Consider the following 14,040-nt stretch of genomic DNA (forward strand, 5'->3'; position numbering starts at 1 on the left):
AAGAACAGGGATACCATGGTCCTTAAACCAGGTACTGGTTGCTTTGGCACTGTGTGCAGGTGCCAAGTCCTGTTGGAAAATTAAATCTACATCTCCATAAAGTTGGTCAGCAGAAGGAAGCATGAAGTGCTCTAAAACTTCCTGGTATATGGCTGCGTTGACCTTGCACCTCAGAAAACACAGAGGACCAACACCAGCAGATGACATGGCACCCCAAACCATCACTGACTGTGGAAACTTTACACTGCCTCTCCTCTCTTCCTCCAGACTCTGGGACCCTGATTTCCAAAGGAAATGCGAAATTTACTTTCATCAGAGAACATAACTTTGGAGCACTCAGCAGCAGTCCAGTCCTTTTTGTCTTTAGCATAGGCGAGACGCTTCTGACGCTGTCTGTTGTTCAAGAGTGGCTTGACACAAGGAATGCGACAGCTGAAACCCATTTCTTGCATACGTCTGTGCGTAGTGGTTCTTGAAGCACTGACTCCAGCATCAGTCCACTCTTTGAGAATCTCCCTCACATTTTTGAAAGGGTTTTGTTTCACAATCCTCTCCAGGGTGTGGTTATCCCTATTGCTTGTACACTTTTTTTTCTATCACATCTTTTCCTTCCCTTTGCCTCTCTATTAATGTGCTTGGACACAGAGCTCTGTGAACAGCCAGCCTCTTTTGCAATGACCTTTTGTGTCTTGCCCTCCTTGTGCAAGGTGTCAATGGTCGTCTTTTGGACAAGTCAAGTCAGCAGTCTTCCATGATTGTGTAGCCTACAGAATAGGGATGGGCGATATCTTATCGTTTGCGATATACCGGTAAAAATTCTCCCCACAATAAGAATTTGACTTCCCGCGATAATAACGATAAAGCCTAGTTGATAGCACGACCCATCCGCACCGTGCCACCGCTGGCCGTCTCTTGATGTTTACTTTATGATGGCCGCGGTGGTTGCGTTCGTCAATTTGTATAGCTGAACGGGGGTTGGAGAGAGAATTTTCTTGTGGTGCCCCCCGCAGCACTCGGTGCCCTAAGCGCCGCGCAGCGGCGGCACTGAATCCGCATCTCACGTGCCGAGCGAAAACAACTATGGCGGAAGCTGCGGAAGAGTTCATAGCTAAACGAGGGGCTACCTGAGGGCAATCTGAACCTGTACATACAGATGTATTTTCACTCGCTGAGCACTTGGACTGAGCGCTTAAGAGATTCGCTCTGTCTCAATCGATCGGTAAAGCACACTATTTCAGTTCATCTCAATGAATGCGCAGTGCATTTGACGCACATTAAACACTAGTGTGAGGTGCGCGACTGAGAGCGCTCAGTGTTTCACACACACTCAAAGAGAGAGCGAGAGAGTCTTACACCACACAGAATTGATGTGCTACATGTAAACAATATCCTGTATTTTCCTGTAAAATAATGGCGTTTATTTGGAATTATTCAGCCTTTCGTGAACAGGAAGAAACGAATGCACAAACGGGAATCTCATTGGCTGGCGTGCACCTATTACGGTGCCTGTTTTGATTTCAGCAAATCAGTTAAAATGAGCGCTGACAACGTGATTAATATTCATGAACCCAGAAGCTCATTATTCCTTAGTGCAGTTTATTTTTATTAGTAGAAGAATTCGTGGTATTATTATCTTATCAACTCAAATTACTGAAGTTCTATCATTAAATCATTATTTTCAACTTTTTTGTAATCTGAAGACATTTTTGGGATAATTACTTTTGCTGTTTCTCCTATTTTTACCACTGTTTGCACCATGTATGAATAAATACAGAATCGGTTTACATGTAAAACTTGTCATTGATTTCAAAATTATTATTCTTTGTATTGTGTGATGTTTTTTAGCACAGTTGCACTATTTAAACATTACCTGCACCTTTACAGAAGACAATTATTTCTGCAACTTTTCCATTTCTGAAAAGGCTGGTGTGGAATTTTACATTAAAAATAATTAATTTATTAAATATATATATATATATATATATATATATATATACATATATATATATATATATATATATATATATATATATATATATATATATATAAAAATATATATATAAAAATATATAAAAATATATAAAAATATAAAGTAAAACGTACGTCATCAAATAGGCTCCTATAATACATAAAAAAAAAAAATAATAAAAAATAAATAAAAAAAATAATATATATATATATATATATAATTTTTTTTTTTTTGTATTATTATTTTTGAATGTATTATAGGAGCCTATTTGATGACATGTACGTTTTACTTTAGATCATTGTTTGTTTTTCTGAAACTCGCAAGAATGCATGCAGCTTTCACTTGTATCCAAAAACATGGGGAATGATACTACATTTATCGTCATTGATATCGTTATCGCAATAAATACTAGAAAATATCGGGATACATTTTTAAGTCCATATTGCCCATCCCTACTACAGAACTAGACTGAGAGACCATTTAAAGGCCTTTGCAGGTGTTTTGAGTTAATTAGCTGATTAGAGTGTGGCACCAGGTGTCTTTAATATTGAACCTTTTCACAATTTCTGAGATACTGGATTTTCCTTAGTTGTAATCATTTATTTATCAGTTATAATCATCAAAATTAAAAGAAATAAACATTTGAAATATATCAGTCTGTGTGTAATGAATGAATATAATATATGTTTCACTTTTGAATGGAATTAGTGAAATAAATAAACTTTTTAATGATATTCTAATTATATGACCAGCACCTGTAGCTCAAGCAGTGCGAGCGGCTGTGAATGCACAAGCACACTTATAGTCATGATGAAGGTGTAACTCCAGCTGTAAAATGGTCCCAATCAGAACTCCGGCCCGCTCGCTTAATTTTTCCTTGTGTCTGCTTTACGTGTTTCGCGGTTGAGCAGCACGCATGCGCATGACCCTGCTTAATCGGCTATCGATTACATGTTTACAATTAATTGATCATCAATTTATCGTTAAGATCCCTAGTATTAACAGTAGGTGCGTTTACATGGAGCACTGTAATCGGTTTAAAAGTCCAATCCGAATGAAAATGCTCCATATAAACACCTCAATCGGAATAAAAATGGCCAAACCGAATGAAATTGTAATCGGTTTGAGAGGGGTCGCTCACACCAGGCTAATGTTGACAAGAGAGGAAAGTTCATTTTTCTGAGGTGTTAAACTTTTTATTTCGTAACATGTTATGAACATGATGTTGGAATAATGACACAGACATAGCCTGGCTACACCATCTTGACAGCGTTTGTCCTAGGCTTCAACTGTGCCTGACAGAATAATTTATTTTTCTGAGGTGATTCTTACACTTTACGACAAATAATAAATAGCTTTTATAAAACTGTATAAGTCCTGGTGGCCGTTGAGAGCTGCCATTTCAACGGGGAACATTCAAGCTGCTGGAGAGGACGTGTCGACATTTCTCTGTTTCTCGTTAGTTAAATTAGCTATAAAAAAAAAAGTTCAACAACTGCTTCAAATTGGTTAAGTAACATTACCCACAGTCTACTTTAATTACTTTTGTTAATATTTATACCTTTGTGATTATGGTATCTTTCCTTTCCCTATCTGAAATATATGTTTAGTACTTTTAGTAATGATGCTGAGCACGTCTTGAATGCTTTCATTCATGTTTCACCGTATATCCTATGTTTTTATTAATAATTTGAGTGCATTTTATTGTTAATTTTGTGTTTTTCAAAATAAATTAATTGAATTCATTTTTGATTCCGCATTCATCATTCACAGCTGTTGAAATAGCCATTGTATAGGACATAAATTAGGTTAAACTACAGCATGTCCGCCCACAGAAAAATAAATAAATATAAAAATTACCAACACAGAACAATTGATCCACGATACTAACGTTACGAATCTGAGGCGGCAGACAAACTGTGCGCATGTCACAAAATGATTCCTACTGAAAGTCAGCACATGTAAACACCAGATCGGTTTAGATAACGTCTCATGTAAACAGTCCACTGAATCTTTCAATCGGAATGATTTTAATCTGAATGACAAAAAAGTGCGCATGTAAACGTGGCTAGTGAAGACTATCCAGTAGGCCTGCACGATAAATCGTTATAAAATCGCGAACTCTATTCACCCTGTTCACGATTTAATTTTTAAATGACTTTGATAAAAAAAAGAAAAGAAAATTGGCCTTTATTTTGAAAGGTCCGCTCTCACAAAGTTCAGGGCTTCACCCTCAGCCAATGACAAAGCGCCTTTTAGTCACGCATTTCACTCGTCAGTTCAGGGCTTCACCCTCAGTAATATAATTCCAAGGATTATAAAAAGAAGATATGCGGTAAAACTATTATAAACTAGCCGTGTTCCTTCGAGTGCAAATTCCTTCCCTTCACAGCAGCGCTGTCATTTCTCCCTAAACTTAACGTCATAATCAGTGATTGTTGTAAAAGGCAGTGTCTATTGTTGCTAAAATGCAGGACGTGTTTGGTGATAAAAAGAGCTATTAAATGCACAATAATCCACAGAAGAGATGCTGTTTCCAACTTCAAGGCTTTTGTGTGTGTGCGCGCGCATGCTGTGTGTGAAACGGACCGACTTGCACATTGTACATTAGGCTTCATGACTAAACCATCAAATACACAACACTTAGACTATGTCAAAATGACCGAATTGGAGAGCAGTCACTTAAACACAGTTTATATCTTAAATGGCCGTAAATGGTTTGGAGAAATGGGAGAATATGATATTATTAGATCTGCATTCGGTCTTAAAGGGGCAGCGTCTAATAAACCTGCTGACGATTGAGCCAATAATGCGAATCAAACAAAAGGCAAAGAGAAAAATCGTTGAAAAAAAAAATCGTTGCAGAGAATCGTGATATCAATTCTAAGCTAAAAAAATCGTGGTTCATGTTTTTCCCAGAATCGTGCAGGCCTACTCTCCAGTGTTATTTTACATTTGATTACTTTTTTTCTGTTTTTTTATAGACCTACCTAAACTTAAGTGCAAATGTTATGAGATCTAAACATCATTGGTTCTAGCATGTCAAATGCACACTCAAGCTTTCGTGTTACTTGTCGATCTCTTGTCTTGTACAATATAAGTAAAGTAATTCCAAATTTAACTTCTACTGCCCTCTTTATAAATTTGTTTTGGGCGTATTTAGTGAGATTCAACTGCTTTTTCCATTTCACATTTGCTGGGTTTGTGTCAGTTCTGCCTCCTAGCGGTGATCTTTGGAACAGCAGCATGTACCGAAATGAGCAAAATCATGATGGACGAAAAGTTGAAAAACATTCATCTTCTTCAAACATCTTCTTCTTTTTTAAACACCTAAACAAACAGAATATCTTCTAAAATCCCAAATATGTTGATATTTTGCCTTGGATTTGCTGAACTTTTAGCTATTGAGTTAAAAGGAAGCAATATTTTCTTCTCAAGTAAAAAAAAAAAAAAAACTGTCACCATGGTGATAAAGGGAGAACTATAAAGGAAAGACAGGATAGTATAGAGAGAGAACAAGGGATGGGCGGAGAGTCTTTCACTGGAAGCAGCTGTATCTCTTGTATGTAATGATTAAGACCTCCGTGTCCTGCGGAGGGGATGGTCAGGGCAGCAGCCCACAGGCCCAATGCACCATGGGTAGGGTAAGGAGGGCTGATCCTGTGGTGTAATGACCTGCTGCTGCTGACCGTGTCTGTCTCCCACTGGCAATGTTTTTGGCTACAAGAATCAACAATTTCATTAAAAAAAAAAAAAAAAAATACATGTAGAGGACAGAGTGCACGAGATTAAACACAAAAAAAATATTAATGCACACACACACACACACACACACACACACACACACACACACACACACACACACACACACACACACACACACACACACACACACACACACACACACACACACACACACACACACACACACACACACACACACACACACACAGACAGAGAGAGACACTTCATAATAGGTTTGTGTAATGGTAGCTGAATTCACATATCACTCGGTTGTGTGACCAGAGTGAGTTATCTGAAGTTGGTCAAAGTCAGCTTGCTACAGGTCTCTGGCTAGTCTGAATTATTCTCATCCTCTCTGTGTGTAATATGTCCTGATGCTTGTACGTTCAAAGCAGCCAGCACTTTCCCTTTAGGACTTAAATATATTTTGACCCCCCTTGTGTGGAGGAAAACACTACTGAAGCTGCAGTTTATACATGGGTCATAAGAACACACACAACCACACAAACCTCACTTCTCAACATGCACTAGAGGTGAAACGGCTCCTGTAAATAACCACATTTTCCAGGTAATTTCTAACAATGTGTAAGTATTAAATCCAGTTGAATTGTGAGTAGTATGAATGTATATTAGGTAATTATGGTAATTACCTTGTATGGCTAAATGGCAATACAGAAAAGTACAATGACTAAGGGTGCTTTACACTAGCACTTTTGGTGCGCACCCGGACACAGTTTTCAGAACTCTGATGCGCTCCCACGAACCGTACCCAAGTCTGCATAAAAACACCCGTCTGGGGTACGGTTCATGTAATCATCGGTACAGTTCGCTGTTGATATGAACACAATCATATTCAATTGCAAAAATGAACTGCTATTGATGATGCATGATTCGATAAATCTGTATGTTTGTGTTTTCTCACTCACTTTCCTGACAAGCGTGACTGACGCACCACAAGCAGAGAGAATAATATCTCAGCCTTCAGCACAAATGGATTTCCGCATTCTTTAAAACATTTGCAGTTCATTCACGGGAGATCGACGCAAGTGGCGTTATGTGCTGACGCTGTGAAAACAAAACCAAATGGTTCAAAAATCTATTATATATATACAAATGCACAACGTTTTAGGCCTAAATAATATCATGTGAATATTATCCAGTGGGGCGGGGGGAGGGGGGGTTGGGGCTATGGTTACCCTTGTTCAGACCAGGCAATCAAACCAAGTGTGAAAGCACCCTAAAAGAGAGATGCAAATGTAAATCTTGACTGCACTTGATGAAAATGAGTGACAGTTTATCCTATTGCAGTGTTGATCACACACAATCATTTTCCTCAACACGCAAAAAGAAAAGAAAAAAATATCAGTGTCTCTGTTAGATCTGTGTGTCACAGGTTGTTAAATGACATTGGGTGGTATGGAGGTTTACTGATTTGTGTTCTTGGTTTTCTTCCTGTTTTTTTGTTGTTTGTTTCTTTCTTATTCTCTTCCTTCTCCTCCTCCTCCTCCTCCTCCTCGGTTTCCTTTTTTCCAAATTGTTCAATACACAAATCAAACATTCGAATAAGAATGCTCACTAATGTTCATTTTGTAATGTGCAATATTTATTTGCATTTATTTTTTTTGTTTTTGTCTTTGTTTTAGTACATGCTCTGCCAACTAATTTCTAGTAATTGCAGTTTTGTTAAGTCTGTAATTTAACACGCAGACATTTTTTTTATTTTATTTGTCAATTCTAGGAGCTCTTAATCTACAAATTTGGCAAGCTACAGCCACACTCTTTGGCATGTTTATTTGCTGGCTTCTCCAAAAATAAAAGCCTTTCAAACTAATAAAAGAACATGATCAATATTCAATAGTCTGAAAATTAGCTTTATTGTCATTTGTAAGTCACAAAAATATTTTTTCAGATTATATGAATTAAGAAGGCATATGTTGTTCATTCATTGTGATTTCAATAAATTGTATTGTATTGTATTCATTGTGTGTCCACTCCGCAGCCATCTTTGTACTGCCCTGGGCAGCAATTTCCAATCGTGCACGTAGAGCTCTAGTCTTTTTGAATAGGGAAAAACTGAAATCTACATAACAGTTTGACAATGTTTGTAACCATCTAATAGTTTTTTCTCTCTGTTGCTTTCTGACAGGGTAGTTTGAAGAGCAGCAGTCAAATATCTCCTCAGGAGTTTCTGAGTGAGCTGAAAGGTGGTGCCACCGACGAGAGACTGTTTGCCTGTCTGGACTCCCTCAGAGTGTCACTCACCAGCAACCCAGTCAGGTACACACTTAAAGGAGTTTTGTAGCATTTCATTTCTTATATTATGTTAGTCAAATTTTCTTGCATCAAAGTTTTCCACTTTCTCTCTGGCATGTAATTTAGCAGGGTATGTTTGCTGCTGTTTCTTCTGTAAAAGCCCACTCAGGTTACACTAGGGTTGGGCATTCGTTTTGATTTGAACGATTGTGATTCCGATTTCGATTCTTTTCGATTCTCGATTCCGATTCTTTGAGGGGTGGAGTCAAAACATGTCACAGGCTTTTTTCACAGAGGAACATTTTATTTTGATTCAATAATGAGTTTTAGTTTTGGGACTTTCTCCGCTGGCATTTTCCCCTGCTTTGCTGCAAAGGTGAATGGAGTTTCACACGGAGTCTCCACCGGTTTAGCAATAGCATTAGCAGTGGTCACTGATTGTGACGAGGTAACGTTAAAGGGATAAGGTTAGTTCACCCTGAAATGAAAATAAAGCCATCTTTTACTCACCCTGCTGTTGTTCAAATGCGCGCGTTCCTGTGTGTGCGCACTCCAAGCCGTCAGTAGCCTCACGCAATGTTGTCATGACAACCGGTACACAACATTCACTTAAGGAGGTTTTATTATTAGTATTATTTACTATCATATACGTTATAGAAAAGATGAGAGGGGCTGACGGTATACGACGGTATATCGATTTCAGTATCAATTCATAGCCTGCTGTACATATAAGGAAATAAGAATATGTACATTATTAACATTTTAAAATTTCACATTTAAAGAAATCTAGTGTTTGATCATATCTAAATATGTATTAAAATGCAAAACTGCAACACTTTTTTGAGCAACTAGATTAGATACATGTATATTGATTAAAGAGCCATAAAGGCACCAGTGGGTAATGGCATTACAAATGGAAATTATTATTTTTCGAGCCACAAAATGACTCTAATTTGCCTCTTTGAATAAGAATTCTCTAATTTAACCTTAATTACAATACTAATTGTAATATAAATAATAAAAATATTAGAAGAAAAATATTTTAAGTGGTCATTAATGGACCATAATTATTGCACAAATAGTATTTAGCACCAAAATAACTCAAAATATTAAATAAATATTATTGAACTAAAATATAGAACGTTTATTCAATTGAAAAATAGTTAAGGTGTATGGTCACATTTGACAATCAATATGAGTATGAGTGTGACCAATTACTATGGAATACAATAAAAAACATTAACATTAATGTTAACATTGTTGCATTTCATGATTATATGCATAATATCAAGATTATTACGCATCACTCTCCATTATAAAACGATCCTGTATGATTGACGTAAAAACAATGCACACTATGCTGTACTGTTTACCAAAACTTGCTGCAAACACCTGTAAAGTGGAGCTGTGTATCAAGCCATTCAAATGTATTGACACAGCGCTAGAAGTATTGAGAGCTCTGTGAAGCACGTGACCATGCGCGCCGCTGAGATGAGAAAGCATGTCGCAACTCCGTTTTTCAACACTTTTGGCTTTAACTGTTATGCCATATTAGCGCCAAAACGCTATTTATTGTTTGAATTTCCCATTAAAGCGTAAAAAAATGTAAAAGCTTAGACTTTGTTTAATATCAAAATAGGGCTGCAACGACGCGTCGACGTCATCGATGACAACGACTACGAAAATACGTCGACATGCATGAAATGTGTCGACGCGTCGGCGTCACATTATTTACGTTCTAGAATAGGACAGAAGATCTAGAATAATGGCGGCTTCTGCTCCCGGGCATAGTGAAAATGATAATTTATCATATAAAGCCAGACCGCGACATTTAAAAGTGTGGGAGTACTTTAGACAGAAGCCGAATAAAACTGCTTTTTTCGCTCTGTAGCGCCAGTTTCACACTGCATGTTGGGCTTTCACACTGCCAGTGTCCGTCTCGCGCAGCTGAACTGTGGCGCGTGTATTGCAAATACAGACGAATATTGTCCATTCGCTCACATTTTCCGGTGTTCTTCTCCGACCGCAGTATGTCTCGTGCTTTTATTTATTATGGGCAGGGCAGCATATATCTGCTGCAAATGCGACCTGGTTCCCCTCTGTCCCAAACACATATGCATAATAACTTGCTGTATATAGGTAGTTTACATGATTAAAGTAACATTAAAGTTAAGACATGCCTCTAGTTTTAATAATTTAAATGTGTCTTTGAAGTTTGGGCAAAAACTTCTGGCAGCTTTAGTCGTTGTTTATGCACATGTATATCTTCAAAATAGACGACTAGTTATACATTAACACTATGCTGAAAGCTTCTGTATGTGAACCTTTTGCAGATAAATACAAGTGCATTTTTGTTTACTATTGACACAAATCAATAAGTAAATCATACTCAACTATTATAGTAAACAACTTTTCCTAAATAGGCCTACTCTATACATTTTATGATGAATAGTATCATTATACATGATGTTTAAAAAGCTTCTTGTGTTCATATATTTCATTATAAAATGGCTTAAGTACACTACCCTTCCTAAAATACAATTCATATTGTCATCATTCATTGATTTCATGTTAAAATAATATACAAATTCACTACCCTCTTTGAAATACAATAATCAGTAAAAAAGAATCATCAGATTAGTCTGGAAAAATAATCGTTAGATTAGTCGACTAATTGGGAAAAAAATAATCATTAGATTAGTCGACAGAAAAAATAATCGTTAGTTGCAGCTCTATATCAAAAGCAGGTTTGGCAATTTGCCGTGAGATTAAGTTGGGCAGCGTGAGAGCGTGAGACTGAGCCTGAAAGCGTGAGTATCACACCAAATACGTGAGAGTTGGCAAACCCGAGTAGGCATGAGCGGGATTTCTTTCTCGCAAAACTTTATAGTATGCCTCTGAACACTTTCCATATATGTTGCGTGTCTCACTGTATCATTGTGTGATACATTTGTGTATTTTTGTAATGTTTTAGCCTGGTCGCTATTCACTGCCATAGTAGGAAGGAGCGTGTGCAGGACTATTAAAAAAATTTCTGCTTTTGAGGTCCGAAAAAGATAGAAGGACATAGGGCACTGGGACAACTGCAGGGTGAGTAAAAGATGGCTTTATTTTCATTTCAGGCTGAACTATCCCTTTATTAACATTGGTTAGCGCAGGGTTGCCTGAGTAGGACGAGACAATGGACATGCGCAGCATGTCAAACACGCTACACTCGTTAATTTGTAACGTTACACCACATATTTGTAGTGCATCCTCCCGTGCAAGAAATAAGTTTGTCACATGTGTTGCACTGTGCCGACCCAGGCTTTTTTAAAAGTGAAATAAAGCCACACTTTTGAGCGCCGCTTACCGTGCTCCATGGCTGCAACAGAACAAACGGGCGCGCTAAGCACTTCCGGTAATCCGTTGGTCACTATGGAAACCAAAACGTGCGCGTTTGGAACCGATGATCAGAATCAAAAACGAAATTTCTTAACGATTCCAATGGCATCGTTATTTTTTAAACGGTTCCAAGTTGGAACCGGTTCTCGATGCCCAACCCTAGTTTACACAAACACTTTTTCACTGGAAGGAACCTGCAAACGCTTTCTTACATCTCAAACTTGACAAGCCAGCTTGATATTGCAGCCTGGTGGATACTCACACACATTGAACTATCCAACCTGGCCACCTACCACATCTGACCTCCGACATTTGCCCGACGGTGTGTAACTCAGCGGAGTGCTCTGTGATTTCATATTTATTAATATGTATTGCCGATTTCCACATCGCCCCAGGTTTTTCCTCCTACCTCTTAATTGTTTGATGCCTTTTGCGACGAGCTCTCCTGCTGTTTGCCTCCATTTGTACCGCAAACATGACAGAGAGGCCTCTCCAGGAGGGTGAAGATGATAAACAATTTGTGAATAGTTTTTTGAATACGCTTTCCTTTTTTTGTGACCATTAAAGCTACTCTATTTTAACAGCATAGTTTTAAATGCAGTTCCCACAGAGAGACTCAATACTGCAGGCAAAAGTGTACTGGAGAATAAGGTAGATAGGAGAGGAAATGCATATTTTATTCTCATGGTGTTTTGACTTGTTGTTCTCTTGTCCTTGGGTATATATATTATTTTATTTCATTGTGGCTTTTATAGTTTTCAAATACTGAGCTTTTTATTGATCTTTCAAAAAAAGAGTAAGAATACATTAAAGCCTACACATCTCAAATAAGTGACTATGCAAAACGTTTTTTCTTTTTTTTATGACCAAAATCATCTGATTAAAATCATCTGCTTTCTATTCTGTGCACAGACCCGTAAGACATTGTCTAATTCATCTGAGAACATGACCGTAGAAGCACCATGAGTGTGTTGCTTTAGGACACTCATTTTTGTCCAGTGTCCTTTTTATTTGAAACATTTTCCTAATTCTCATCACAAAAAATCCCATAGATAAGTTGGATAGAGAGCCTGGTGTGTGCGTGCAGATAAAGTTATTACAGGCAGTTAAAGTTAATTTGACAGATCGCACTAAGCAGTGTGTCCAATTTCAAAGACTATGGATGGAAAAATAAACCTCATCTGTAATGATGGCGAAGAGAGAGGGAAGGACGAGAGCACGTTCGAGCAGGAGAGGTGGTGTTAAACTGTTTTCATCAGTGCTGCATTCTTTATTGGCATAATTCATGAAATGTCATGATTTCTATTAGCACCCCGAATGTCGTTCTGGCACATGCAGCTGTTTGTTATGGCCGTGAACGTCGTGGATGGAATGATCCACAATCGGAGAGCAATGGCCGACCTTGCGTGAGGAGTCTAGCCCGAACATTACTCACACCTGGCACCTTATCATTTGTTCCTGCGCAAGGTTAAAACTTCTCCAAACAATTCAATCTTTTTTTTAAATTTGTATTTTTGCCATTGTCTGGCTAGAGTATGGCACAAAGCTGTTTTATTCAGCTATGCCGATGAAAGCCTGCAGTGTTTTATTCTTCTAGGTCACAGTTGTGGGATGAATAAAACTAAGATAAGTGTGAGGAAGCAAAGACATGTTGATTCATTGCTAAAAAGGTTAATTTAGTGCAAATGCTCAACAGTGTGTGAAATGCGCAACACTTAGACACCGTTTTTTTTATCATTAAGACTGGATTAAGGTTGGGAGGACCTTGATGAGTATTTCACAGTAGGGAGAGAATGTAGAGAGTAATTCTTCCAACATGACTGATCCATGTAGCCTCATTACTGTGATTTCTATCTTCCCTGCTTTTCAATAAGAAGCAAGAGAGAGAAGGCCATGACAATTCCCTAATGAAAATGGACATATGGTATTTTATTATAACTAGGATCCCCACAGGTCCCTCTCAGCGATTCCCTGTTGGAACGTCTGGATGTTAGTATTCACATGCAGTCAAAGCTGATTTTGGCCCACATTGGAAGTTATTTTGCCATGTATGTCACCTTCTTCTTTTCTTCCTTTCCTTAGAGGCTAAGAAATCGACCCCATTCTAAGATACATTGATGCTGCTTATTGGTATTTTTGGCCAAGTTATACATGGTAGATTGGAGACCATATTGGCATTGGCCAATAGCAATGTTATTAAACTCATAAAGGCATAAAAAAATTCAAGCTTTTCTCACAAAATGTACATTTGTTTTGTATGCCAGAATTATCACTGGATTGGAGCATTGGTTGGAACACTGTTTAAAAAGAAAATGAGAAACATGGGTAATATTTCACAATACAATTAGTCAATGCATTAGGTATCAACTATTATTTTTCACACAATAGATTAATCGAGGCAAATTTTAATTTATAAATATTCTATTGTTTATTGTTAATTCATGTTTGTTCATAATACAATCATGTTTTTATACATCTAAAAATGTGAAAAATAGTAGTACATGTTAGCCTGATGTCGTCATACTCAATTCTAGTCAGAATATTAGTCTGATACTGCTCCGTTGGGCTGTGATTATGGGGCGTGTTTCAACCGAACCAGGAAAGACCTCAATTGGATAGACCTACAACCAATCAGAGCAACGGAGCGACGCATAACGTTAGTTGTGTAAATGTCAACAGAACTCAACTGC

At 37.7% G+C, this 14,040-nt stretch overlaps 1 protein-coding gene across 1 annotated transcript in view; it reads left to right on the plus strand.

Annotated features, from left to right (window-relative positions):
• The window catches only part of diaph3 (diaphanous-related formin 3), a 429,281-nt gene that overhangs the window by 118,389 nt on the left and 296,852 nt on the right, over window positions 1–14,040 (plus strand). Inside the window, exon 4 of the mRNA XM_079844146.1 lies at window positions 7,860–7,990. Coding sequence (XP_079700272.1) covers window positions 7,860–7,990 — 131 coding nt within the window. The remainder of the gene's footprint in view (window positions 1–7,859; window positions 7,991–14,040) is intronic.

Source organism: Gobio gobio (assembly GCF_949357685.1).
Source record: "Gobio gobio genome assembly, chromosome: 19".
Taxonomy (NCBI): Eukaryota; Metazoa; Chordata; class Actinopteri; order Cypriniformes; family Gobionidae; genus Gobio; species Gobio gobio.